This window comes from Lontra canadensis, unplaced genomic scaffold (genome assembly GCF_010015895.1).
Source record: "Lontra canadensis isolate GAN:19392208 unplaced genomic scaffold, GSC_riverotter_1.0 scaffold46, whole genome shotgun sequence".
Lineage (NCBI taxonomy): Eukaryota > Metazoa > Chordata > Mammalia > Carnivora > Mustelidae > Lontra > Lontra canadensis.
The window spans coordinates 14,508,480-14,536,120 of record NW_022631040.1 but is presented as its reverse complement, the minus strand read 5'-3'; the positions used below and the strand labels follow the sequence as shown (position 1 = coordinate 14,536,120).

Below are 27,641 nucleotides of genomic sequence, written 5' to 3'. Positions count from 1 at the left end.
TTATGATAACATATCTCAGATTATCTATTAGCCTTCCACAAAAGAAATTTATTTTAGGCCATGAAGCTATTTTATTTTGTGCCTTTAATTAAAAAAATTTTTAACAAGGCAAATACTCTTGTACTGATACGGAATGTTCTCCAAGATACAATGATAAAAACAAAATGTAGAACAATTTGTAGCATATGCTATTTTTTTTAAAAGAAGATTTTATTTATTTATTTGACAGAGGGAGGGGGAGTGCACAAGCAGGGGAAGCAGCAGGCAGAGGGAGAAGGAGGAGCAGGCCCCCTGTGCAGCAGGGTGCCCTACGTGGGGGCCAGTCTCTGGACCCTGAAATCATGACATGAGCCAAAGGCAGATGCTTAACCGACTGAGCAACCCAGGCGCCCCTAAGGATAGACTATTGTTTTTTTTCCTTTTTAAAGATTTTATTTATTTATTTGACAGACAGAGCTCACAAGTAGGCAGAGAGGCAGGCAGAGAGAGGGGGGGATGCAGGCTCCCTGCTGAGCAGAGAGCCCGATGTGGGGCTCCATCCCAGGACCCTGGGATCATGACCTGAGCCGAAGGCAGAGGCTTAACCCACTGAGCCACCCAGGCACCCCATGCATAGACTATCATAAGCATATGTGAGAAACCCCTAAGAGTGACTGTTTTGGGGTAGCAACACTGGGAATACACATAGTAAAGATTTACTTTTTGGGGTGCCTATGTGGCTCAGCTGTTAAGCAGCTGCCTTCAGTTCAGGTCATGATCCCACGGTTCTGGGACCAAGCCCCGCATCAGGCTCCCTGCTCGGTGGGAAGTCTGCTTCTCCCTCTCCCACTCCCTCTGCTTGTGTTCCCTCTCTCGCTGTGTCTCTCTCTGTCAAATAAATAAATCTTAAAAAAAATTTTACTTTTTTACTGTATGCTCTTTCAAATTGCTTATTTTGTTTTTAATCTTGTGTCTATACTACCTATTTTATATAGGTATAGATATATAGATATAAATTTTATTTTACAAAGTTTGTACCATTTCTGAAACCTAAAAGGGTAAACAGAAAGGCTGAAATGATGTTGGGATATTACTAATTCAAGTTAGAAAAGTATGTAAAAATGCATATATACAAGAATGTAAGAGTTTAAAAATATTTTTTCAGGGTGCCTGGGTGGCTCAGTCAGTTGGGTGTCTGCCTTCAGTTCAGGTCATGATCTCAGGGTTCTGGGATTGAGCCCTGCATCAGGCTCCCTGCTGAGTAGGGAGTTTACTTCTCTCTCTCCCTCTGCCTCTCTCCCCTGCTCATGCGCACACACACTCTCTTTCTGTCTTAAATAAATAAATCTTTAAAAAATAATAAAGTAAAATAAAAATATTTTTCTTTGTCCTCATCTACCTGAAGGCTTACATATTGCATACTTTAAGTTGGCCCAAACATCACAGATATATAAAAATTGGATGGGATTTAACACTTAACTATTTTTCTAAGTGATTTCCACACACTTTGTCATATAATTTGGTTTTTCTGAGAGAACCTTTCACCTCTGGCCATACTAAGTTTTGTTTCTGTGCCTTTTTGTTCATCGTGGGGGTTTTTTGTGTATGTTTTTGAAGGTTTTTTTTTTTAAGATTTTATTTATTTGACAGAGATCACAAGTAGGCAGAGAGGCAGGCAGAGAGAGAGGAGGAAGCAGGCTCCCCGCTGAGCAGAGAGCCTGATGCGGGGACGCGGGGCTCAATCCCAGGACCCTGAGATCATGACCTGAGCCAGAGGCAGAGACTTTAACCCACTGAGCCACCCAAGCGCCCCTGAAGGTTTTATTTTTAAGTAATCTCCATATCCAGCATGGGGCTCAAACTCACAGTCCCAGGGTCAAGGGATACACAGTCCACTGACTAAGCCAGCCAGGCGCCCCTCATTTATCACGGGTTTTATGGTTACTCTTTCACATACACCTAAAATATGCCAAAATACCCCAAATTAAATGATCTGTATACAGTTTCTTCCTAAAGCGTAATATATTCTGCCAGGGTTCTGCCCGCCCTTGGATCTAACCTGTTGTATTCACTCTCCCAGCATCCGGCTGCCTGATGTTTTCTGGCACCAAGAGCCTCTGTCATTGGAGCCTAAATGGGTTTAAACTTTAAAGGCAATTTGTCAATGTATCAAAACCCTTAAAGGTATGCATACTCTTTGATCCAGCAATAGGAAAAAATCGGGATGGGCCAAGAAGCATTTTTAAGGATGTTTTCATAACGTTAAATTTAAACATTTTTAAAAAGCAAAATATCTAAATGCTAAAAAAAGAGGACTGTTTAATACATTATAAAAAATGTATGCAACGGAATACCGTTCAGTATTTAAAATTATATAAATGTATATTGAGGGGCACCTGGCTGACTCAGTGGATTAGAGCCTCTGCCTTCAGCTCAGGTCGTGATCTCGGGGTCCTGGGATGGAGCCCTGTATTGGGCTCTCTGCTCAGCAGGGAGCCTGCTTCCCTTCTTCTCTCTGCCTGCCTCTCTGCCTGCTTGTGATCTCTGTCAAATAAATAAATAAAATCTTTTAAAAAAAGCATATTGATTTCACTGCAAGTTTACAATATATTATGTGACTATTGGTTCATTGGTAAATATGTATTAGGGCAAACTTAGAATTTTATTTTAAGATTTTATTTATATATTTGACAGAGCACAAGCAGGCAGAGTGGCAGGCAGGGGGAGAGGAAGAAGCAGGCTGTCTGCTGAGCAGGTAGCCCAATGTGGGGCTCGATCCCAGGACCCTGGGATCATAACCTGAGCCAAAGGCAGATGCTTAACCAACTGAGCCACCCAGGCGCCCAAACTTAGCATTTTAGTGCAATCTCTTAGCTATGAGGACTTGGCTAATAGGATTTTAGCTAAGGGGCACCTGGGTGGTTCAGTCGGTTAAGGGTCTGCCTTCCGCTCAGGTCATGATGACAGCACCCCCTGTGGTTGGTCTCCCTGCTCAGTAGGGCGTCTGCTTCTCCCTCTCTCTCTGCCTGCCACTCCTCCCGCCCATCTTTTTTTTTTTTTAAGATTTTATTTATTTATTTGACAGATCACAAGTAGGCAGAGAGAGGGGGAAGCAGGCTCCCTGCTGAGCAGAGAGCCCGATGCGGGTCTCAATCCCAGGACCCTGAGATCATGACCTGACCCAAAGGCAGAGACTTAACCCACTGAGCCACCCAGGCACCCCCCTTCCTCCCATCTTGTGTGCTTGCACGCACGCACGCACCCTCTCACACTCTCTCTATGTATATATGAGAAAAATATATACATATATAATGCATATATATATATGTATATCTATATAAAATGCACAGGAAGACATTTCAAATATTGGCAGTAACTTGTGATTTATAGTCAATATTCTAGATCTTGCATAGGGTAGTGGATGTTTATTAGCCTATTAAATAAATAATAAATAAAGAGGGTCAATGATGAGAATGTTATAAGGGTCATGATCATTTCAAATCTGCACAGTTGAAGGCTGTTACAGAAATAAAAGGAAAAGGGGGAACAGCCCAGAGGTTTTACACTGGATTGTTAATAGTTATCTCTGACTTAAACTTTAAGACTGATTGTTTTCTTTTTTACTCATTTAAGAGTTTCTCATTTGTTTCTAACTCTATATTATGTAATGAAGATACTAAAAAGTCAAAACCATTGTGTTTAAGATTTAAAGGTATTCAGCAGGGGCACCTGGGTTGCTAAGTCGATTAAGCCTCTGCCTTTGGTTCAGGTCATAGTCCCAGGGTCCTGGGATCGAGCCCTGCATCGGGCTCTCTCCTCCGAGCCTGCTTCCTCCTCTCTCTCTGTCTGCCTCTCTGCCTACTTGTGATCTCTGTCTGTCAGATAAAGAAATAAAATATTAATAAATAAATAAATAAATAAATAAATAAAAGTATTCAGCAATAACAGCAACAGTGAAGCCTTACTCTGTTAAATACACAAAACACTGTTGTCGGTATTGGCCAATTCTGTTCCTTTGTAGGGAATGCAGTACACTGGTTTGTGGGGGAGTTCACGTAGAATACAGCTAAAACATTTCTGTGAACAGTGGATAAGTTGTATTGGATTTGATTCATTTTACCTGTGTCAGGGCACTTTTGCACAACAGTTGGAGAAAATGTTTTGTTGTTTACTACCTACCATAGGAAAGAAAGGAAGCAGTTCCCAGCTGTTTAGAAATACAAAGCCATTTGGGAAATCTCCTGGGTTGTAAGGTATTACTGATACAGTGATGCTGGAGTGTAGCTACTTTTCTAAAGAAAGGCAAAATTATAAATGTTATTGCTTAGTTAAATTGCTTTATATTAAAGTAGAACTGCAGATGTAACTTATTTAAATTTTCCCAGTTTCTGGGCGCCTGGATAGCTCAGTTGTTAAGCGTCTGCCTTTGGCTTAGGTCATGATCCCGGGGTCCTGGGATGGAGTCAACATCAGGCTCCCTGCTCTGTGGGAAGCCTGCTTCTCCCTCTGCCTTTCTCTCCCCCTGCTTGCGTTCCCTCCCTTGCTGTGTCTCTCTCTGTCAAATAAATAAATAAAATCTTTTAAAAATAAATAAATTTTCCCAGTTTCTAATAGTGAAGCCAAAGTTTATTTTTTTAAAAGATTTATTTGACAGAGATCATAAGTAGGCAGAGAGGCAGGCAGAGAGAGAGGGGGGAAGCAGGCTCCCCGCTGAGCAGAGCCTGATGCAGGAATTTGATCCCAGGACCCTGAGATCATGACCTGAGCCAAAGGCAGAGGGTTAACCCACTGAGCCACCCAGGTGCCCCAGCCAAAGGTTATTTTGGCTTCAACTGGCGTGGTTAGATGTCTCTTCTATATATTCCTTAGTACTTTCCTTAGCATCACATTTTTTGTCATGGCTTATTCAAGGACTTGTTTTTCTTTTCTTTCTGGATTGTAAGCTCAGTTAGAGTAGGAATGATATCTGTCTTACTGGCACATAATAGAAACTCAATATTTTTTTTAAGATTTTATTTATTTATTTGACAGAGAGAGATCACAATTAGGTAGAGAGGCAGGCAGAGAGAGAGGGGGAAGTAGGCTCCCCACTGGGCAGAGAGCCTGATGCGGGACTTGATCCCAGGATTCTGGGATCATGACCTGAGCCGAAGGTAGAGGCTTTAACCCACTGAGCCACCCAGGCGCCCCTAGAAACTCAATATTTAATGAAAGAATGTATAAATGAAGGGATGGATACAGTTCCAACTTAGAGCCAGGACATAAAGAGCAAGGGCTTTAAAAGCATAATAGAGACATTCCTTACACATTGATAGAGAAGCATATGTTACATTTAAGGTTTAAATGCTTGTTACATTTAAGGTACATTTGGATTTAAGGTGAAATATTTATGTTTGTAGTTGATACCAATTTCAGTAAGTGAAATGCCAAGATAAGAATATTATAGTAAAAGTCCCTGTGAGGAATAAGAATGTAAAGAAAGTGACAGGCTACGATGTCACAGTTCTATAAATTCATCAATTAAAAGTTGAATAGGGGCACCTGGGTGGCTCAGTGGGTTAAAGCCTCTGCATTGGGCTCGGGTCATGATCTCAGGAGCATGGGATGGAGCCCTGCATCCGGGCTCTCTGCTCAGCGGGGAGTCAGCTTCCTCCTCTCTCTCTGTCTGCCTCTCTGCCTACTTGTGATCTCTCTCTGTCAAATAAATAAATAAAATCTTTTTTTAAAAAAGATGAATAAATTGAAATCATACAATTTAAATAACCGATAAGGTTACATAGTTCATTATTGGTCATTCCAGACTGTGAGCCAGGTCTCCTGATTTGCTCGTGTAGTTGTCTCTCCACCAGACTACAAGAAAGATTGACTATCACCTAAGTTTAGGGAAAGAAGGACAGAGATAATCTTGTTCTTCAAACATGCTGGTCCAGAGTCGTCCTTCAGCCACAAAGACCAACAGAAATGGGGGATCATTAGGAATGGCCTTGTAGATGAAACAAAACAAGACTTCACATTTGGAGTACTATCTGCAGTTCTGTGTCTGTACGACGGGAAAAATACACCGAAGCCAAAGAAGAGCCTTAGGAGGAAGTGAAATTGACCTGACGGAAGGATGGGGAAAAGGATAAAGACGTGATGTTTTAGACTGAGCTGTCACAAGAAAGTCTAGCTGTTGGCGCTGCACCTGAGACTTTGAAGTTGTCAGCATAGAGGAAAATGAGATCCTTCCACAAAATAGCCAGGGCTGCTGCTGTCGGACGTTCTGCCATGAATTAAATGATCCATGAAACTGATCCGGTATGTTCATTCATATAGTTTGGTTTTTTTTTAAAGATTTTATTTATCTATTTGACAGAGAGATCACAAGGAGGCAGAGAGGCAGGAAGAGAGAGGAAGGGAAGCAGGCTCCCCACTGAGCAGAGAGCCCGGATGCAGGGCTCCACCCCATGCTCCTGGGATCATGACCTGAGCCGAAGGCAGAGGCTTTAACCCGCTGAGCCACCCAGACGTCCCCATGCATACAGTTTTGTTTACAAAACTCATTTTCTTCTCATTTAAAGCCCCCTTTATCCCTAAAATCACCACCATGGAGAGGAGAACATGAATGCCTAATTGTTTCCTTCTCTGGTGACAAACGGTGGGGCTTTGGGTAATAGAATGACACACTTGGAGGCCAGTCCTCTATTGATCTTCATTTCATTCCAAGTCCTGTGTTAACAGAAGAGAGATCCCTCCCCCATAGTTACAACTATCAACTGCCCGTGTCTTTTATTCATTTTCTCTTTTGGGCCTGTGAATATTTTTCTGTGTAAGCGCGTTTTGATTTATAATACCCATTGTGGAAACTGTTTTGGGATACTGTCAGAGCATTCAAAAGATACATATTTTAAGTATCCTAAAATAAACAAATAAATTATCCCTTTGTTTCACATCTGTGTTGTGTCCTATTTCTTGTTGAAACTTATCAGATGTCAGCCTTCAGCCTTTTTTTGAGGGTTTGTTTCTTCTTTAATCTTTTGTATTTAACTTTTAATATTCTTCTTTCCCACATATTTTTTCAAAGCTCTAATATTTATTTCATATTTATTTGAAAGCTTAAGCGATTTTGCAATATTAATATGTGCATTTTTCAGGAGATAGCAAAAACTGACCCAACTCTTCCATAGGTGAATAGTTATTCTAAAAAAAACTTTGCAAAGAATATTCAAAACTGAATAATAACACTAAACTGCTGTTAATGATTAGCTCATAGGGAGGGAATTAAAGAGGATATTCACATTCTATAAAAAATCTCTGCATTGTTTCATATTTTTGTACTAAATACAACTTTTTAAGCCAGGAAACAATTAAAATAAGTTATTAATGACTGTATATTAAACATGAGACATCTATCTAATATAAAGCTGAAGTCAATAAATATCCTGCTCCATATAAATAGGTCTCTTAGGACCTTCTCCAAGGTAGTGAAATACTGTTTATTTCCTTGTAAGAGACAGTTTCTTGTTTTGACACTTGGTTACTATAGAGAAACATTTCTTAGGGTGTGTTCCACAATACACTGGTTCTGCCCGTTAGTGACAGGCAAACTGGAAAAAAAAAAAAAAAAGGATTCTCTGGTTTGGTAAGTTTCTTAAGTGCAGTAATTCCAGGGCGCTAAGCATGCTGATGGACATTGGGACTCTCCAAGAAGTTAAGTGGGAACATAGCAGTGCACAGGTTTTTCCAAACTTATGTGTTCCCAGTATCATTTTTCCTCCTAGAACCACTGTTTCAAGTCATATATTTTGGGAAACACTGCTTTATGGTGTTCAAGAAAGAGTTCTTTTTTTTTTTTAATGACTTTTTAAGATTTTTTTTGGGGGGGGGAGAGTGACAGCATGAGCAGGAGTGGTGTGTGGAGGGGAGAGGCAAAGAGAGAAGCAGACTCCCTGCTGAGCAGGGAGCCCGATGTGGGGCGATCCCAGGACCCCGAGATCATGACCTGAGCCGAAGGCAGACACTTAATGACTAAGCCACCAAGGTGCCCCCCCCCCCCTTTTTTGACAGATAGCACAAGCAGGCAGAGGAACAGTCAGAGAGAGGGAGAAGCAGGCTCTCTGCCAAGCAGGGAGCTGGATTCAGGCCGATCCCAGGACCCCAGGACCATGACCCGAGCTGAAGGCAGATGTCCAGGAAAGAGTTCTTTTCATAGTGAGGGGTAATGAGGAGCTCTACCCCTTCTTACTTAGCATATGATTTATCCATATCTAAAGATACAACGATTGGGGCGCCTGGCTGATTCAGTCCCTTAAGCATCTGCCTTCAGCTCAGCTCATGATCTCAGGGTCCTGGGATCCAGACCTGAGTGGGCCTCCCTGTTCAGTGGGGAGTCTGCTTCTCCTCTCCCTTCGCTCCTTCCCCTCCCCACCCCCCCAACTCGTGCTCTCTCCCTCCCTCCCTCTCTCAGTCTCTCTCGAAATCTTAAAAAAAAAAATAATCATTGCACATTGTTTTTGAGCGAGACCTAGATTATTTAAACTATAGATTTTTCAAATATTAAACTGACCTTACTTTTTGTTTTGTTTTGTTTTGACAGACAGAGATCACAAGTAGGCAGAGAAGCAGGCAAAGAGAGAGGGGGAAACAGGCTCCCTGCCAAGCAGAGAGCCCTATGTGTGTGTGTGGGGCGGGGGGCTCGATCCCAGGGATCATGCATGACCTGAGCTGAAGGCAGAGGCTTTAACCCACTGAGCCACCCAGGTGCCCTGTGACCTTACTTTTTTTAAATGAACAAAACTGGGGCTGTGGTGTAGTATTAGATTTGGTTTGTCAAAATCGTGTTCGGGATTTTTACATGTTCTCATAAGAGACTCTGGCCTTTAATTTTCCGTTTTTGTAGCATGTTGTCAGACGTTCGTGTTATAGAGATGCTGGTCTCGTAAAATGAGTTGTGAAGTGTTCCATGGTTTTCTTCTCTCTGGTGGGTCTGTGTAATCTTGGTATTAACCTTCCTTTGAATGTTGGGGAGAATTCACTGCGGAAAGTATCAGAGCCTGGAATCTCATTTTGTTGGGTTTTATTTCACTGGGAAGTTTTCAATTTTGCAAGACGAGTCATAGTCCGTTGGGTGTGGGGGCCCAAGCCCCCCCCCCCCCACAGGCTTGCCAGCAATAAGCAGGGGACTGAGGCACAGATGAGGGGAAATCCTTCACGCAGCTCTGGCAGCCCGAAGATGAGGGTCTCCTTCAGAACAAGAGGTGAAGCAGCCCGAAATTTAGTAGGGGTTCCTGGAAGTGAGAGAGACACAGAGTGGCTCAGGTAAACTTCCACGTTCTTGGCTGACTCGGATATTACACATGGGTCGAGGGGACCTCAGAGACCCACAAGAGCCCAGGGAAAAGCAAAAGACAGCCTTTTGGCCAGAACTGCCATCTTCTAGCAGTTCGCCAAAAAGATCAATACAAAGGGAAAGAGGAGAGGTACTTGCTGCGTGTTCTCGAGACCTTTTAGAAAACACGGAGCTGTTCCTTTGGCCACATACGTGTGAATCAACAAGGGGATACTGTGGATGGCGAGGGAATGGGCACTGTTCAAAAAGGAATGCCCCACAAGTGGCGCCGTGACAAAACTGGAAGGGTCCACAGTGTTGCCCAGCGTGCTGTTGGCATTGCTGTAAACAAGCAAGGGAAAGGCAAGATTCTTGCCATGAGGATGAAGGTACGTCTGGAGCGTATTAATCACTCAAAGAGCCAAGCTAGCTTCCTGAAGCGGTGAAGGAAAATGATCAGAAAAAGAAGGAAGGCCAGGAGAAAGGTACTTGGGTACAAGTACCCAACGTGTTGGGTACAACAACAACATAGGGGCGCCCGGGTGGGCTCAGTGGGTCAAGCAACCAACTCTTGATCTTAGCTCGGGTCTTGGTCTCAGGGTTGTGAGTTAAAGTCCCGAGTTGAGTTCCACACTGGGCATGGAGCCTACTTTAAAAAAAAATAATAAGACCTCAAGATCGTTCAAAAAAAAAAAAAAAAAACAAACACAACAACAAAACAAAAGACAAGGGAGACTTGAGAGCTGGCTGGATCTTTGAATGCATCCCGCAATAGATAATTCAACAATTTCAGTTGGATATTTTCACTATCAGTATTCGATGGCCTGAAGATATACCTCCAAGAACTCTGCCTACAAAGAATATCGACCAAGAACCCCAGCTCTTGTGCCTGAAATACATGGCTGCCTTTGTTCCCTGGCCATGCTTCCTCTGGGCTACTCAGAGCCACCGACTCTGTGTCGTTGGACTACTAAGGTGGGGCCATTTCTAGGAGATAGGAAGTTCTTGTGTTTGCTAACAAGTTTGACTCAAGGACTCACAACAGGTTGGCTGAAACTTCCTAGTCTCTGTGGTAGTCTAGAATGCTTCGGCCCACCCTTCCCTGTCTCTGTGTCTCTCCCATACTCAGGGTCAAGCCCATATTGTGGTCTAAAGGATCTCTCTCCCAGGCTCTTCTGGCTCCTTCCTATTTCCTCTCACAGCCATTTCCTCTCACGGGCTTCTTAGAGTGCCCAGATTACCACAAATGGTATGAAGAGTGGTCCAAGAAAATGGGTGGTCAGATGAGGATTTAGGACTGGCTCATCTCTGACCAGCTGAAGAGTAGAATGCTGTCCCGGTTGGGACACGGCACATGGTGGTGACCCAGCTTGTAGATTTCCCAAGGGGTGACCTGGGAAGATGTCCTGGTAGAAGAGAGAGCTTGTAGCAGGTGCAAAGGCTAAGGCCTTTCAAAATATGAGGACCTGGGACACCTGGGCAGCTTAGTCAGCGAAGCATCTGCCTTCTGCTCAGGTCATAATCCAAGGTGATCCATAATCCAATGTGAGTCCCGTATTGGGCCCCCTGCTTAGTGGGGAGTCTGCTTCTCCCTCTGCCTGCTGCTCTCCCTGCTTGTGCTCTCTCTTTGTCAAATAAATAAATAAAATCTTTAAAAAAATATATGGAGGACCAAAGCCTCCAAAGACAGTGGAGTTGGCTTGTTTTAAAGTTGTAGTGATACTCTTCTGTTAGCAAGGAGTCAATGGTTAAGTGAGAGTCAGAACACTTCTGGTAGCTTCCAAAGAGGCCCTGATCTCTTCCAGTAGAAGGGCAGGCACGTTTGAGTGGCAGGCTAAGAAACTAACCGTGAGAGCCTTAGGGCTCCATAGCCATTTGCATTGGTCAGCTAAGGCAGGAGGGTTAGGAGAATGTCAGGGCCTTCATGACAAAAATCGAGGGTCCTGAAATATGGGATATCCGGATGGATGCCCTTGAACATACCGCCTGTGTAACAACCATGCCCCCAGCCCCTCTGTGCTTGCAGAGGCCGCCCATATTCCCCAAGAAGAGCTAACACTTCTGAGATGCTCTCCTCGGAAGCTGCTCTCACCCCTACTTCCTCTCCTGGCTACCAGACTGACAACTGGGGTGACATAGGGTCTGAGTAAGTTATACTCAAAATTCTACTCGTGGCACATGTTTTCCTGGGGAACCTGTTGCTTTTGTTAGTTTTTTTTAGTCTGTGACTAAAAATATTTCCGAAACACTAGCTTTCCTCCCATTAAGCCTTAGACCTCCTTCCCCCCCGGGAACAGCTGTAATTTCATTACAAAGCAGAATTGAACTAATTTTCCCTCCTAATGACCTGGGGAGAGTTCACTTTGGCACACCAAAATAACTGTACAAAGAAATACCACTTAAGAAGAAAGAAAGAAAGAGAAAGAAAGAAAGAAAGAAAGAAAGAAAGAAAGAAAGAAAGAAAGAGAAAGACAGACCAGTTGAACCCTGAGCAAAGACTAATTTGCCGGATCTGTTCATCTCCTTTGGCCTCCAACACCAGTTGGAGCTTCAGGCCATCATCTCAAGGACAGTCAGACCGGCCATCCTGGGCCACCCGTCTCATACAAGCCACCAGACCAGAGTTAACTACTCCTTTGAGATGGTTGCCATCAGCCACACCACTCTCTGCTTCACCTTTGGCTACTCACCGGGGCTGGGACTGGGGTGAAGCAAGGAGGGTGCTCAGAGCCAACCCATAAGGAAGGGCTCGTTCTCAAGGCTGCCCCTACACTGGGTCTTGGTCCCTCTGGAAGTCAGAGCTTCCTTACGTTTTGCACCGTTGGGGTCTCCCTTGTCAAACCCTCGTCCCACCCTTGTTCATCCCCAACTCCAGTGCATCACTTATGGTGTGACGGAAAGAGTGTCAGTGCCAGGGTGAGGCGGGGGCCCGGGGGTGGGCCCTCTTTACAGAGAAGATGACCTGGGAGCTCACTGGGGGAGGTGAAGGAAGTCACTGCAGAAGAGCAGGAGAGCAAAGGTTTAGTCTGGGGACAGGAAAAGAAAGGAAGGGTCAGACGCAGGTCTGGGAGAAGCCCTGGGGACAGGATGAAGGTAAAAGGCTTAGAACACAGAGAGTGAACGAAATGGAGTTGCCAGGAGCTTGCTCTTACTGGGCACCTGGTAGCGTCTGGGTGAGACCCCTAAACCCCTGATGATATCCCAGTCCTACTTTCATAGCATCTTGTTAGAAAATATATCCTAGTATGGGGACAGGAGGCAAAAATTGGAAAATCTCTATGGAACGAAAATCTGTATGTTAACAGTTCTAAGTCTGGGACTCTTGATTTCGGCTCAGGTTGTGATCTTGGGATCATGACATTGATTGAGCCCCTTGTTGGCTCTGTACTGGGAGTAGAGCCTGCTTCAGATGCTCTCTCCCTCTGCCCTTCCCCCTCCCCCCCAAAATAAAGGCCCTCATATGACTATTATCTTTGCAGGGGAAAGCTGTATGCACAAAAATCAATATGTTGAATATAATGAAATTAACAAAATTTGCATTTATGTAACATTTCAGAGGTTATAAAGTCTTCTGATACTCTTTTTAATTCTTAGTCTCTCTGTGCCTTTGCTCATTTCTGCTCCCAGTTCCTAAAAATCTCTTTCCTCTTCTAGCCTACTGGTTGAAACCTATTTTTTAAACAGCTTTATTGAGATACAATTCACATACCATATAATTCATCAATATAAATTCTACAATTCAGTGGTTCTTATGAAAATCAAAGTTGTGCAACCACTAAGATAGTCAATTTTAGAACATTTACCTAAAAAGAGGGGGACACATGGGTGGCTCAATCAGTTAAGCATCTGACTCTTGATTTTGGCTCAGGTCATGATTTCCGGGTCATGGGACAAAGCCCCATATTGGGACCCATGCTGAGCATGAAGCCTGCTTAAGCTTCTCTCCCTCTCTCCCACCCCCTCCTTGTGCTCTCCCTGTCTCTCTAAAAGAAATTTTAAAAAGAAGAATAAAGAGAGGGATGCCTGGGTAGCTCAGTGAGTTATATGCAGACTCCTGATTTTGGCTCAGGTCGTGATCTCAGGGTTGTGAGAAGGAACCCCACATCGGGCTCTGCACCCCGGAGGGAGTCTGCTCAAGATTCTCCTGCCCTTCCTCTGCTCTTCCCTGCATTCTTTCTCTAAAAGAATAAGTAAATAAATCTTTAAAAAATTTAAAAAATTAAAAAGAAATCCTGGGGGCACCTGGCTGACTCCATCAGTAGAACACTGACTGTTGATGTCAGCATCTTGAGTTCAAGCCCCACTTTGGGCGTGGAGGCTATTTGAATAAATAAATAAATAAAAAGAAATCCTGGACTCTTTCAGCAGCCACGCCCCATTTCCTTCCTAACCTCCCTAGCTGTAGGCAACTACCAATCTACTTTCTATCTGTAGATTTGCGTGTTCTGGATATTACCTTTTTTTTTTTTTTTTTTTTTACCTTAAAGTGACCTTGGGGATTAGGAATTCTTATCTTTGGAGCTCCTAATCCCTAAATGGTGGGACTTCTACGGGAAGAGCTGTGATCTGTGATTGAATAGAAGGGGAGAGAAATGGCATTTGACAACTGCTGTAGACCCAGATAGACTATTGTTGCAAGCATCCTACAAGCCCTGTTCATTTAAAGGTTGAAGAAACTGAAGTCCATAGAAATGAAGTAACTTGCCAAAGGTTACAAAGTAGCAACAAAGCAGGGGTGTAAACCTTGCCTTCCCAACTAGAGGTCATTGTCTTCTTTCCACTACATCAGTGATTCTCAACCTTAGGTGGGTGCTAAGAGGTACCAGGAGGGCTTATCCAACCCAGATTGCTGGGCTCCGCCCATGAAGTTTTGGATTCTTTAGCTGTGGGATGGGGTCCAAACTTCTGAATTCCCAGCTGCTGCTGCTGCTGCTGCTGTTGCTGGGGTTTGAGCCGGCTCCATCTTGGCAGCCAACAGCATCTAAGAATGTGATTAAGATCACAGAGCTAGATGTAAGCAGCTTCCCTGTATCACCTGGTCATCTTTTCAGAATAGTATTTACGATCTGTCCAAGCAATTACTGATTGATAAAAGGCAATACAGGCAACTACAATGTTTCAGAGACAAGCTAAAGTTTTGATAAACTTTTTTTTTTTTTTTTTCTGGCTTGGAAATGGGATAAGCAATTAGAGAATTAGCCATGGTTTGTGAGGCACCTAGAGGTAGAACTTTTCCAACGGAGATAAAATGTAGGGTTCCCTGTCTGGTGAAGACCTACAACCACTGAGAGGGAAGGCAGGCAGATGAGGCCTGTGAGCGGCCCTGTCTCTCGTTCTTCGGCTACAGCTGCACACTCATGCTGATTTCATTGCCTCATGTGGACTAGGCCAGAACTTGATCAGACGGAAATCTAGATATAAATGAAAATGATCACAGATACCTAGAAAATAGTATTTCCTTGAATCTATTCTAACTCTGGATTTTATTGAACACATTTGATTTTTTTCCTGGTGGGAGGGGAGGGAGGACAGTTGGAAGTCACTTAATTCAGAATCTGCAGTGGAATTTCTCTAGGAGACTCAAATGTGCTTTGAACGTCCCCAGCTATGGGATTTGGTGACCAGGCTCCTGAGAGAGGATGACACAGCACAGGGAATAGCACAGACAGCCTGGCTGGCTTTATAGAGAGCAGAGATGCAAAAGTCCTTGTCGAGGTCACCAGTGCTCGGGATACTCTTAATTTAAATGGACTAGGGTAACTTCCTTACCTGTAGGTAAGGCAGCCCTAGGGACAGAATAGAGTGAAAACAGGAGTGCAGAGTGCAGCTGGGTGTCCTTGCTAATCAGGCCTTACCTTTATATAGACAGCTTGTGAGGGTTTTTTTGTTTTTTTGTGTTTTTTTTTTTTCAGGGCACTTTCATGTATATTAACTTACGCACAGAGGCCAGAATTATTAAACAAGGTACAGAAGGGGTGCGTGGCTGGCTCGGTACCACATGTGACTCTTGATCTTGGTTGAGGCTGTGAGTTCAAGCCCCACATTGGGAGTAGAGATTACATTAAAGAAATAAATAAAATCTTGAAATGAATAAATAAAATCTTTAAACAAGGTACAGATAAGTGTAACGAGTTAGCTCAGTTAATGGGTTGGTTCAAGGAGTTCACAGACGCATAATCAAGACCGGTGGTAGACAGTCACTTGGAATGCCAGGAAAAGAGAATATTTGGAATTAAGAGTAGTAACCATGTAAATACCATCTAGGGAATACCACCTTTCATTCCAAAATGGTGGCAGTGAACTTTACTTGTTGGTACTTTTGACCTCTTCTGTAGTCTTCATTGATTCATTCTCAGTGAACACGTCATAAGTGCTTCCTGCCGGCCTGCCTTTCTGCTCAGTGGGCCTCGGGAATGTGGAAACGAAACATGGCGTTTCTTCATTTGTTCGACAAATATTTGTGAAGGCCTTACATGTGCCAGAAACTGTTCTAGGTGCTGGGAATATAGTAATTAAAAAAAAATAATAAATAAAAACAAGGAAAGTATAAACCAGTTTGGAGTAAGCCACTTCCAATGAACAAGGGAAAGGCAAAAAAGTACTCCAGGCAAAATGTGCCAGATAGAGGGATGGGTAGATTACTAGTGTGATAAGTATGGTCCAGTGTTCACGGCAGAATCCAGTTGGTGGTTATATCAGTGTTTACTGTAAAATATTTCAATGTTTGAAAAAAATTTTTTTTCAATGTTTGAAAAATTTTGTGATGAAATATCATGTAAAAAAAGCTAGAGAAAGAAGGAAGGTGGAGATTGGGGCAAAGTTCATAAAGGATGCGGCATTATCTTACCCTCCTCTTCTTTTTCTATCTCCTTAGCTCTGGGTCCATCCCGTTGTCCAAGTTCCAACAGGCTTTATCTTGGGCTATAAAGAGCTCTGCAAAATTCTCTGAAGACTGTTAGATCTCTTTAGTGGAGAAAAGACATTGGGGAGAAGAGGCAGCCTTATGAGTCCACTAAAACCCACCCAACCCACAGCCATGTGGTAAGGCTCCCTCCTTCTAGCTGACCTCTCCCAACCAGGTAGCCAACTCTCTCCATCTTAGCCTCCTGTCTGAGCTTCTGTGCAGTTTGGTTTTGGGTGGGGACACGAAATATTTCAGAAGTGAAAAGAACATTGGTGCTTTCTAATGTTCTTAATTTTCTTTAGCAATTAAAAAATTCTGAATTTAAGGTACCTAAGTTTGAAAATAATGCTGTTGACTTAAGCTCTCTTTTAGCATGCAGGAACACATCAGCTCATCAGTTCCAGATTCACAGGGCCAGAGGCCAGAAGCTACTGATCTAGTCCTACCTCTCCCCCTCTGTACCCCAACAAAAGTTCCCTCTGGGGTCCCAGCCTTGTAGGAGCCTGTTTTCTTCCATCTCTTGCATAGGGCCTAGACTGTGACAGCAGCTATCTTAAGAACTTTTTTTTTTTTTTTTAAGATTTTATTTATTTGGCAGAGAGAGACTGCGAGAGAGGGAACACAAGCAGGGGGGAGTGGGAGAGGGCTAAGCAAGAGCCTGATGCGGGGGCTCCATTCCAGGACACTGGGATCATGACCCCAGTGGAAGGCAGATGCTCAAGAACTGAGCCACCTAGGCGCCCCTATTCTAAGAACTTTATCTGTAAGAATTCATTTAATGCAACAATCCTAGGACGGAGGTGCCATTATTATTCCCATGTAACAGATGAGAACACTGATGCATGTGAATGGAGAAATCCGCCCAGAGGTGGCGGCTGCTCTGAGTTCCCGTTGAATCCGGCCTTTCTCATCAAATCACTAATGGCCCATCTCTGAAAAACCAGTTCACTTAAGGGTATTAATGGGTCAAAATGGCATTAATTACTATTTCAATGTTTCCATAAATCCTAATTCCACAGGAACCTCAGTCTTTGTGATTTCAAACTATGGTTTGAAAGGGCCTTGCTTTTTGGAGTGAGCGCGCCCTTCAGATACTACCCACCCCCAATACCCTTCTCTAGGGACAAGGACTCTAGGGAGTCGCCTACTAAGAAGGATGGTGTTTCCAAGAGAGGAAATATTTAAAGCCAGAGTCTGACATATTTTGGCAAACGGGCGGGGGAAATTTTTTCATTTGGGGAAAACACAAGTTTTTAGCCTGAATAATGGGCAAATGACCTTAACTCTTTGCTTCGTCTTAACCTTCCATGCTTGTTCGAATTTTGCTTCCCAAACCTGGGGCGTTGGCTTTCCGCCCTGCTAGCTCTGTGGCCCCTTTGAAAGAGGGGGGCAGCGCACCCAATTAAAGCGCCGAGCGCGTGTTTCTCTGCCCTGGGTCGGCCGGAGGTACCCGGGGAAAGGGTTAACCCGGCGGAGGGCGGAGGGGGAGGGGACGGAGGGCTGGGCTCACACCTCTCCGGGAGACCTCGGGCGGCGGCGGGGCCGGGGCGGGGCGGAGGCTGGGGCCGGACGCCTCGCCGCCTCCGCCTCGGCGAATAGCAGCGCGCTGCCCGCCCGGATTGGAGCAGCGGCATCACGCTGACCCCCGCCCGGGCTGTAAACCGAGCCGGCCGCTGCGGGCAGAGGCAGGCTGTCGGCGCCTCCGGGAAAGGCAGCCCCACGGCCGAGCTCCGGGCAGCTCACAGGCAGCCGGGCAGCGCCCAGCGGCGGCCGCGGGGAGCGGGGGAGCCCGACGCGGGCGCGGGCGGGGAGCGTGCGTCGGTCGGCAGCAGCGGGAGGAGGGGCGGCGCCAGCCATGGCGGGGGACAGCGAGCAGACCCTGCAGAACCACCAGCAGCCCAACGGCGGCGAGCCCTTCCTGATCGGCGTCAGCGGGGGCACGGCCAGCGGCAAGGTACGGCGGGGTCGCGGCGCCGCGCTGCGGGGCCCGGGCGGCGGAGCATGTGGCTCGGCCGCGGGCCGTGTCAGTTGCTGCAGCCACCGCGTGGCCCGCGCGCCTCCGCTCCTGGCCGCGCTCCAGCGCCCGGTCTTCCCCGCTCCGACTGCGGACCGGGCGGGCGGCCGGGCGGGCGGCCGGGGGGCGGGGGTTCCGGTCCTCGCGGGCCCGGGGAGGGGGCTGCCGCCGACCACCGGTCGCGGGGCTGGCGCGCTCCCGCTCGCTCTTCTTCTCCGCTGCGGTAACTCGTGGCCCGGCTCCTATGGGGGCACCGGCCGGGAAGGCGGATGCTTACTCCGCGGGTCGGACGGTGGGGGAGAGGGCTTTAGGCACGGTCGCCGGCGAGCCCCCGGTGCGCCCCCCACCCCCCAGCCCCGCCCGGAGGTCCCGGGGACCCGGGACGGGGCGAGCCGGGGAGCCGGACCCGGCGGGCTGCGAGGACGCGCGAGGCGGCGTCCCGGGGCCGGGAGCCGGTCGTGGGCTGGGGATTGCAGGGCTTTCTGGGGAAAATCCCGAGCGCCGGCTAGGTGCGGTGACATCAACGGAATGCTAATCGCCGGGGCTTCTGGTGTCCCGCGGTTCCGAGAGGAAACGTGGCCGGCTTCAATGAGAAAGTTGCACCGGCTCCAGGCCCCTCGGTGTCCCGGGCTTGCGCGTCTTGGGTCCACGGAAAGGGGTCATCCTCTGGGTGTCCGACTCCCCTACGTGCTTTTCTTTGTTTTATCGGCCAGGCAAGGAGAAACTAGGGAAATGGCTTTTTAGCTTTCCTGGGGCTTTTTCTGCAGGTGAAGGGTGGAGTCCTCCCAGATGTTTCTTTCTCTGCTCCCCTGATGCCCCTGAGATGTGGGTGCTTGTTTCCCGGGGCGGTTGGCGACCTCGGGGTGCGGCGGGAGCACGGGCTCCCTCCACCAGCCGAGCCTGCGGGCCGGGGCTGTGCGCGCCGCGTCTGGCGACGTGGGATGCTGCCTCCCAGGGCCCCGGAGAGCAGAGCAGGAAGGCTGCTTGGCGCCATGAGGAGCGAGCCACGAGGTTCTCGCGCCCGAGCGGACTCCTCCAGCCCCTCCTCCATTTTGGCTTCGCATTTTTCCCTCCAGGTCTGGACTCCCTTGGCGCGTGGGGCCCGGACCCCGCCGCTGGCGATCGGAAACTTCTTTATTGATCAACTTAATCTCCTGTCTCTAGCTCCCGGGGCTGGGAATCTGGCAGCGTTAGGCCCCAAAAGCTGATGTGGCATTTGCCCCAGGCTGAATGCATTTTTTTTTTCCCAAATAGTACTTAAAAGCAAAAGCCCAGCCCTTTGAGGAAGCTTTCCGTGTTCTTTTAGGATTACCTTTCCTCCCCTCTTTCCATAGCACATGCCTGTTGTATGGGACCTTTTTGTTTTTCATGGCTGTCGCAGCTCACTTAGCATGAAGTCTGACACATAGTTGGTCCCAAATACTTATCTGAGGTCCGTCCTCCTGGGGGGAGGGAGACTTGAATTGGTAGATGACCGTGGCTTATAGAAACAGTGTCCTTGGCAATCATCTAAATGGTAAAGTCATTATAGAGGGGGAAGCTGAGACCCTAAAGGGGGAAATCAGTCCATTCTCCTTGCTTTTGTGGCCCTCAGTCATTTTCTGGTCTCAGTTGATACTCAGTGTTAAGTCCTAAGTGTTACTTCTGTAATGTGTCAAGTGGGAGCTGGTAGTGAGCCATGATGGGAGTAGTAACCTCTGTCCCTGGGATTCTCATCAAGGGGGAAGATTATAGGAACTCTCAAGAAAGGGTCTGTCTTCAAAACCAGATTCTTGTATTTCCTCCAGAAGGACAGGTCTAGAAAGAGCAAGAAGTCAGCTGGAAGAGAAAAAAAGCAAACAGCATAAAGCATGTTGTACACTTTGGGCACTGATAAATACTATGTCATTGTCTAAGACTAACCACATTTTTTAGTTATTATAAAAGAAGTCCAAAGGAGCATTGGACTTCTGGAATTCCATATTGTAGTCCATTTGCTGCAATTTTATCTTGGTTCTCTTATTCCAGTCCTTAGTGCCTTTCCTGCAAGGAATTAAAAAATAAGTTTTTCTTTTTCCCTTTTAGAGGATAATCAGCATCAACAGGCTGGACCTCCTTTGGAAGTCTGAGCATAGTAGGGCAAGAGGATCTGGAAGCCAGATTGATCCTCTGTTCCCTGGGTTTTTATTATGCGCCTGTTGAAAGAATTTGGAGGAAGCCAGAGGATCCAAGAACATTATCAAAACTGACAATTTTAGAGCTAGAAGGAACATCAGAGTCCCAGCACTTAGTCCAACACTTAGTCTCATCACTTACAGATGAGGCAAATAATGTATTCAGGTCATATTTTAGGGTTCTAGGCTGGTGCTCTCTGTTGCCTGCTATTGCTTTGTTAGGGAAGACTTAACTAAGGAAAAGTAAGGAAAAGTAAGGCTAGGGGGGCGGGGAGGGACACGTGTTTACAACCTTCAACTTGGAAAAGGGCTGCTTGGAAATGACTGGGGAATGGTTTCAGAAGTGTTTGATCCAAAGGGAAATGGAAATGCAGATTGCTTTGTACCCTGGGCCCAGCCCTGTAGATCTGGAGCCCCCTCCCCCATCCTTCCTTTATAAGAAAAAAAACAGCCCCCAGTTCAGTTTCTCTTGAGGGCTCTAATTTGTGTTAATGTTGTGGCTGCCCTAAGTACAAGGATTGTCTCTCAGACTAAATTATTTGGTTGTACGAGGCGAAAATAGTGACTGCGGCTCCGTAGATCACATTTTCCAGTTTGTTTTATAAGTGAGCGTGCGTTAGAACTTGAGATAAGCTTCACCAGGCTGACATGGCAAGTCATTGTTAAAAACTCGTCTAAAAATTGTAGTGGGTTGAGAATGTTGTTCTGATCGGTGTTAAAAACCGGGTTCTCACCTTTCCCCTAAAAGATAGGTGTGGAGAGAGCAGAAAGTCACATTGGAAGAGGGGAAAAAGTAGTGTAAACTTCTCTGCCTGCCTGTGTGGCTGTGACAGTGGGGCCATTCCCTCTTCTTGCTGTGACTTCTTCCTTCGCGGATTAAAATAGCTTCTCCATCTGCTTCTTCACACTGCCACGAGAGTGGGCTTCCTTGGCTCTAGTTCTGACTGTGTCACTGTCTTGTCTGGAAACCTTGGGCCGCTCTCCATCGCCCAAACAGCTGGTCAAACATTTCAGCACAGCGCACATGCCCTTGACCCCCCAATGTGGTCGCAGACTGTTTAGTGAATGTTTCCCCCTCCCCTTGTCACCCCCTTCCCCCCATGCACACAAACACATCTGTAGAGCTGCTTTCACTTACACTTTTGCTGTGGGTCTTGTCCAGAATGACCTATCATCCTTTTAAGCCTTCACTTCTGCAAATATGTCCTCCAGGGAACTCTGTACTCATTTCCTTAGTCAGAATTAACTTTGTGTCTCTAATGCTTCCTATAGTTTCACCACATTTTGCCTTGTAATGTGGTTGTGTAGTAGTGTAGGTTACCTGCTGACTCCTTCCCCCCACCCAAAAAGAAGTTCTCTAAGAGCATCTCCCATATTCGTTATCTGTGCCTTCTGCCCATTTCGGTGTTTGATAACAACATTGGTGTTTGGTGTTTGTTGGGCTGAGTTAGGCAGACCAAAATTTGTAAGGACTCTTTTATTATTTAATTCACAAAACTATTTGAACTAGGATTTGAAGCCACAGTGGAAACCCTGTTTAACTCTGTTATTCATGTTGCAATGACCCAAATATTAAGAGCTCCCAAACCCTAATGCATTGGTATTGCTTATTCAGAGCCTAGTAGTTATCTAATATGTACTAAGTAGGTACTTGATAAATGAATGTCATTGTGCAGAATACTGTATTAAGTGGGTTTTTTTTTTAAGATTTTACTTATTTGAGAGAGAGAGAAAGAGGGAGCATGGAGTGGGGGGAGCCCGATGTCACATGGGGCTCAATCCCAGGACCCCGGGATCATTTGAGCTGAAGGCAGACGCTTAGCTGACTGAGCCACCCAGGCATCCTATATTAAGTGCTTTTGAGGAGAAGTTGGGATATGAAGATACCTGAGAGAAAGTCTCTTGGTATTTACAGTTAAAACTTGCTTAAACCACTTTCACCACCAAGCCAGTTTATTTATTTATTTTTAAAAGATTTCTCTCTCTCTCTCTCTCTTTTTTTATTTTTTTGGAAGTAATTTCTATACCCAAGTTTGCCCTCAAACCTGTAACCCTGAGATCACGACTTGCTCCGCTGACTGAGCCAGCCAGGTGTCCCCAGGCCAGTTTATCTTAAAAGCGTTGGATTATCTCTCCTTTGAGGCCAGGCAGGTGTGTTCCCCATTCATGGAAAATGGTGGAAGATGAGGTTAGGAGAATTTTTTTTTTTTTAAGATTTTATTTATTTTATTTATTTGACAGACAGAGACCACAAGTAGGCAGAGAGAGAGAGAGAGAGAGAAGCAGGCTCCCTGCTGAGCAGATAGCCTAATGCGGGACTCGAACCCAGGACCCTGAGATCATGACCCGAGCCGAAGGCAGCGGCTTAACCCACTGAGCCCCCCAGGCGCCCGAGGTTAGGACAGTTTTTGACATGCCTCACCTCACGGGCTGGTAAGTGATACGACTTGGATTGGAAGCCAGAGTTTTCCGAAATCTGTGCTGTTCTGAGCTGTCTCCACAAGTAGCAACCAGTCCTCTGAGGTATTTTGGGGGAGGTTGGTCTGAGTGTGTATGAGTAATACAGACCAAGAGGGGAAAACTGCAGTCCCCTGGAGGTGTGGGCTGTCACCTTGGCTTGGCTTGGCTGTGACTCAGCATCTGCTTTTGGAGCACTCTGGAATGTGCTGTGGGCCGGCCTCTCCTTGGCTCCATCACCCTGTTCCTGAGACCTCAGCAGCCATCCCCATCTGGCCAGCCTGTTTGTTCCACACCCTCCTTCTGTGAGCTACTCCCAAAACCAAGGGACTGGTTTGGTCCTGCTGTTTTACTCGGAGCTGGTGCTGTGTGCTTTCTGTCACCCCAGACTGCTGCCATGATGTGACTGGCCCTGCAGACCTCTTGCCCCTCTTCCCCTTGCTCCCTCTGTTGCAGCCATATTGGCTGCCTGGTGCGCCTGGCTTTCCCCCTGCCCCAGGAATTTCGGCTCTGCAGGAAATTGCCCTGTTTGGTGTGCCAGCACCTAGTACCGTGCCTGGCAGAGGGAATAAGAAACACCAGGTCCCGAGGAGTCAAGTGTGTTCCTCTTCTGCTGCTTGTCTTCCCCCAGCTGTGCCTGTGTCAGCTGCCTTCTCTTTTATTCCTTGCCTAGCATGTCTTTGAAGTGTGGCTTCTGATGCTTGCTCTCTGTGGTCACTCGACTCCAGCTCTGTGGCATTTGCCAAGATCTTCTGCCTGGATGTCCTCATTTCCTTTGTTGAGTCTTGCTTTTATGAAGTTCTGGGCTGGGGACAGATTGTTGGGGGAGTTTCACTGTTGAGGGCCTGACTCCTCTTGCCAGTGGGCTCTGAGATGGTGCTGTTGGACTGTTCTAGATCTGGGAGGTCTTTTAGATGTGTGTCTCAATGTTTGAAACCAGTGAGAAAGCTTGGAGGGTATACTCTAGGTCTGTGCACACGTGCTTGCTTTCTTGTCTGTCAAACCATTTTTATCATTAAGCCAACTTACTGAAGCATGCAATCATCTCTTTATCATCATAAGTCATGTATACATATATATGAATTATATAAGTATAATCTCTCTAAAACAAAAATTGGAATTATAAAACTGAGAAAAATGAAATAAACACTGAAAATGGTGGTTTCTGGGGTGCTGCTGGGTGGCTCAGTCATTGACCGTCTTGCCTTTGGCTCAGATCATGATCCTGAGGTCTGGGGATCAAGTCCTGCATCGGGCTCCCTGCTCTGCTCGGGAGACCTCCTTCTCCCTCTCCCATTCCCCCTGCTTGTGTTCCCTCTCCCACTGTGTCTCTCTCAAATGAATAAATAAAATCTTAAAAGGAAATAAAATGGTGGTTTCTTTAATGGTATAAAACCTTTTGATTTTTTTTTAAAGATTTTTTAAAAAGTTTACTTGACAGAGAGATACAGAGCACAAGTAGACAGAGTAACAGGCAGCAGAGGGGGAAGCAGGCTCCCCGCTGAGTAGGGAGCCGGATGTGGGGCTCGATCCCAGAACCCTGGGATCATGAACTAAGCCAAAGGCAGCAGCTCAACCGACTGAGCCACCCAGGTGTCCCAACCTTTTGATAGTTATTAAAATGTTTTTTATTTGTGACTGAAGAGTGTTTTATTTTTACAAATTTTGTTTCATACATGGTGATTCATGGAAACTTGGAAGATCTTCGTGGTATTAGTCTTGGTGACTACAAGGCTGAAGGTTTAGTTCTATGTTTAGTCCTTTTGATCCGGATTTAAAGATCATCACCTTTGAAAAAGTTATCTCCTTAAAAGATCCAGGAACAAGAAACTCCCCAGTTTGCAGTGTTTACCAAATCACAACAGTCCCATCCCCCAAAACCATCTAGAAAATTTTTGTCCTCTATCAGCTGTTTCTGCAAATCAAGGTACTCCCTTTAAAGGTTTTTAACTAGTGGATTCAAACTCTACGGAAAGTCCTTATTTGGAATATTTTACAAGTTTTTACAAGTTTCTGTTTACAAGTTTTGTAGGTGCACACATAAGTTTTGGCAACAGAGTTGCTTAACAGTGGAAACATTTTCAAATCTCTAACATAATTTGGTCATCTAACTTTAATAAATGTATTTGTTTTCTTTCACTCCAGTGTAAAGCCAGAACGTAAAAACTTTATTTACTTGTTTTCTTTAAAGATTTTATTTATTTATTAGAGAGAGAGTGAGAGCAGGAGCAGGCAGAAAGGCAGAGGGAGAGGGAGAAGCCCTGTTGCAGGGTTCATTCCCAGCACCCTGGGATAATGACCTGAGCCAAAGGAAGATGCCTCATGGACTGAGCCACCCAGGCACCAGTCAGAACCTTATTTTTGAAAGAGAAGTATTTCTAAATGAACAAATAACTGCAAAGTTTACATGAAAATAAAAAGGGAAAGATAGGAGTTTTTAGCTTGCCTTTTTTTTTTTTTTTTTTTTTTGGACACAGGGAGAGAGCACAAGCAGGGGGAGTAGGAGAGGGGGAAGCAGGCTCTCTGCTGGGCAGGAAGCTTGATGCAGGGCTCAATCCTAGGATCCTGGGATCATGATCTGAGCCAAAGGCAGACACTTAACAGACAAAGCCACCCAGGCGCCCCAAAGAGAGGAGTATCTAAAAGACAAAAGGTCTAACAGTTGTCAGGTGTTGACCAAAAAATACTAATCCGTGTTTAGGTCACATGCATGCAGAAGTGAAGTGAACAGGAAAGTGCACACAGAGAAAGCCAAAGCATTTCCGTCCTAAAATTACCATCAGTAGACTACTTAACATAATAATCGGAAAAGTCTGAAGAATCCTAGAAAGCCTTGCGGTGTCTGGGTGGCTCAGTTGTTAAGCGTCTGCCTTCGGCTCAGGTCATGATCCTAGGGTCCTGGGATCGGGCCCCTCATCGGGCTCCCTGCTCAGTGGGAAGCCTGCTTCTCCCTCTCCCATTCCCCATGAAGCCTGCTTCTCCCTCTCCCGTTCCCCCTGCTAGTGTTCCCTCTGTCAATTAAATAAATAAAATCTTAAAAAAAAAAAATCCTAGAAAGCATTGAACCTTCCAACCTCTCCTAAGCAGTAATTTGATTAGATATGGGGGCATTGGTTCTAAAGTGGATCACAGGTGCTTTGAGAAATTTTGAATGATGATGGGAGAAAGTGATAATTCCAAAAAAATCGGTTTGCTCTGTTATCTGGCTATTAAAAATGGCCTTTCCATAGTACAAGGAAAAAGCAGTTATTTCTATAGGGTTACAAGCTGTGAAACTGCAGGAAAAGTATCAGGAGTGTCTCTGAACCTCCTATACTTCCTACAGTGACCTTGACTCCCCTGCATAGTAACCTTTAGTATCCCGTGGAGCAGGTGGCCCGCAAGTTTATTCCTGCCCGGTGTGGTCCCCATCTCATTTTTGTGGTATTCCTTTTCACAGAAGTAGTAATACAAGGTTCGGCCACATGCCCTTTGTGTGACTTGTGGAAACATTGGAGGACTTTGGAAGAGTTTTATGTGTGCAGGTGAAGTAGGGTAGTGCTTCTTTATTGTTTTGATCAGTCCCTAAGTGTGCTCTCTTGTCTGAAATTTTGGCCTTTTCCCCTTAGCTGAAGGGCCATTCTGTCATATCCCAACACACATCCGCTGTCAGCCTGTCCTCTGGGAAGCCCCGAGTCTTGCAGATGTCTCTAGCATGGCCTCCATCCGTGTGGTGTAGGGGGAGCTCTGTCTCTGCAGAGCTCTGTCCCGTGCAGGTTGGTATCTCAGGCTGTAGAGACCGAGCTTGTGGTAGAACAGGATACTAAGAGTCCTCACTTGGAATTGCTCTCTGCTCTTCAAACCTGTTTGCATCTCAACAGCTAAAAGAAGTTCTGGAGAATCCTTTATCCCATCGGGTACTTTTGCCATAAGTTTTTCACCCCGATTAAAGAGTTGCAAAGGATATATTTCTGATATATTGTAAATATGGACACTCTGAAATAATGGTTGTTTCAATCTTCTCGTGTATCTAGTGGGCTCTGCATACTGTAATAATTTGGCCTATTGTTACCCATTAAAAAATACATGAAAAGGATCTTATTTGAGCCAGAAAGCTTCGTTGTTGTTTTTTTTTCTCTACGAAATCAGATTTTCAATTCCACTTTACCCACAAAATATTAGCTTAATCTCATCTGTTTTTATGCTTGAAAATCTTCTGTTGATCATTCTATCATCCTTACGCAACAAAAATGCATGTGTACATTGGAATGGTTTATTTCCTGTTCTAAGTCTCTTCAGTGTTAATTTCTTTCAGATTATATTACTGTTGTTACTGCCATAAGCTAATCAGAACAGGTAGACAAACATTTTGATGAATTCTTAGACATAAAAGGTAGACATTGGTTGGAAAACTACTTGATGAGATGAAACTCTCCCACCCAGTACAACTCATGTGTACTTGTGGGTTATTATGACTTAATGCTAGAGTAAGGTTTTTCTCTTGTAGAGATAGAAGCTTCGAGAAGCCATGCTGACATAAGTGGATGGGAATGGAAGGGCTTTTGTTATGTCAAGGTCACTCAGTTTGTACCTTTCAAAATACATGTCAGAACCCAGTATTTTTTGATGAATAAGCCTTGCCACCCACCTCCTGTAATTTTGTCAAAAGCAGGAAGCTGGAGACCTCCAGATTTGTAAAAGGATTTTGTTACATCATTAGCCATTCACTTTTTAGTACCAGCACTTGTATTTCACATTGCCCCTTTGTATGGCCACCGATATAGGGAACATGGGTTCTGGCCTAGCTTTGTCATTACCTACTAGCTGTCTGTTAATATACATCTCCAG

At 45.5% G+C, this 27,641-nt stretch overlaps 1 protein-coding gene across 1 annotated transcript in view; it reads left to right on the top strand.

Annotated features, from left to right (window-relative positions):
* Positions 1-17,879: 17,879 nt before the first annotated feature.
* Positions 17,880-27,641, top strand: part of UCK2 (uridine-cytidine kinase 2) — a 67,319-nt gene continuing 57,557 nt past the window's right edge. The window contains exon 1 of the mRNA XM_032872981.1: positions 17,880-18,144. Within this exon, the coding sequence (XP_032728872.1) occupies positions 18,046-18,144 (99 nt within the window). The 5' untranslated portion in view covers positions 17,880-18,045. The remainder of the gene's footprint in view (positions 18,145-27,641) is intronic.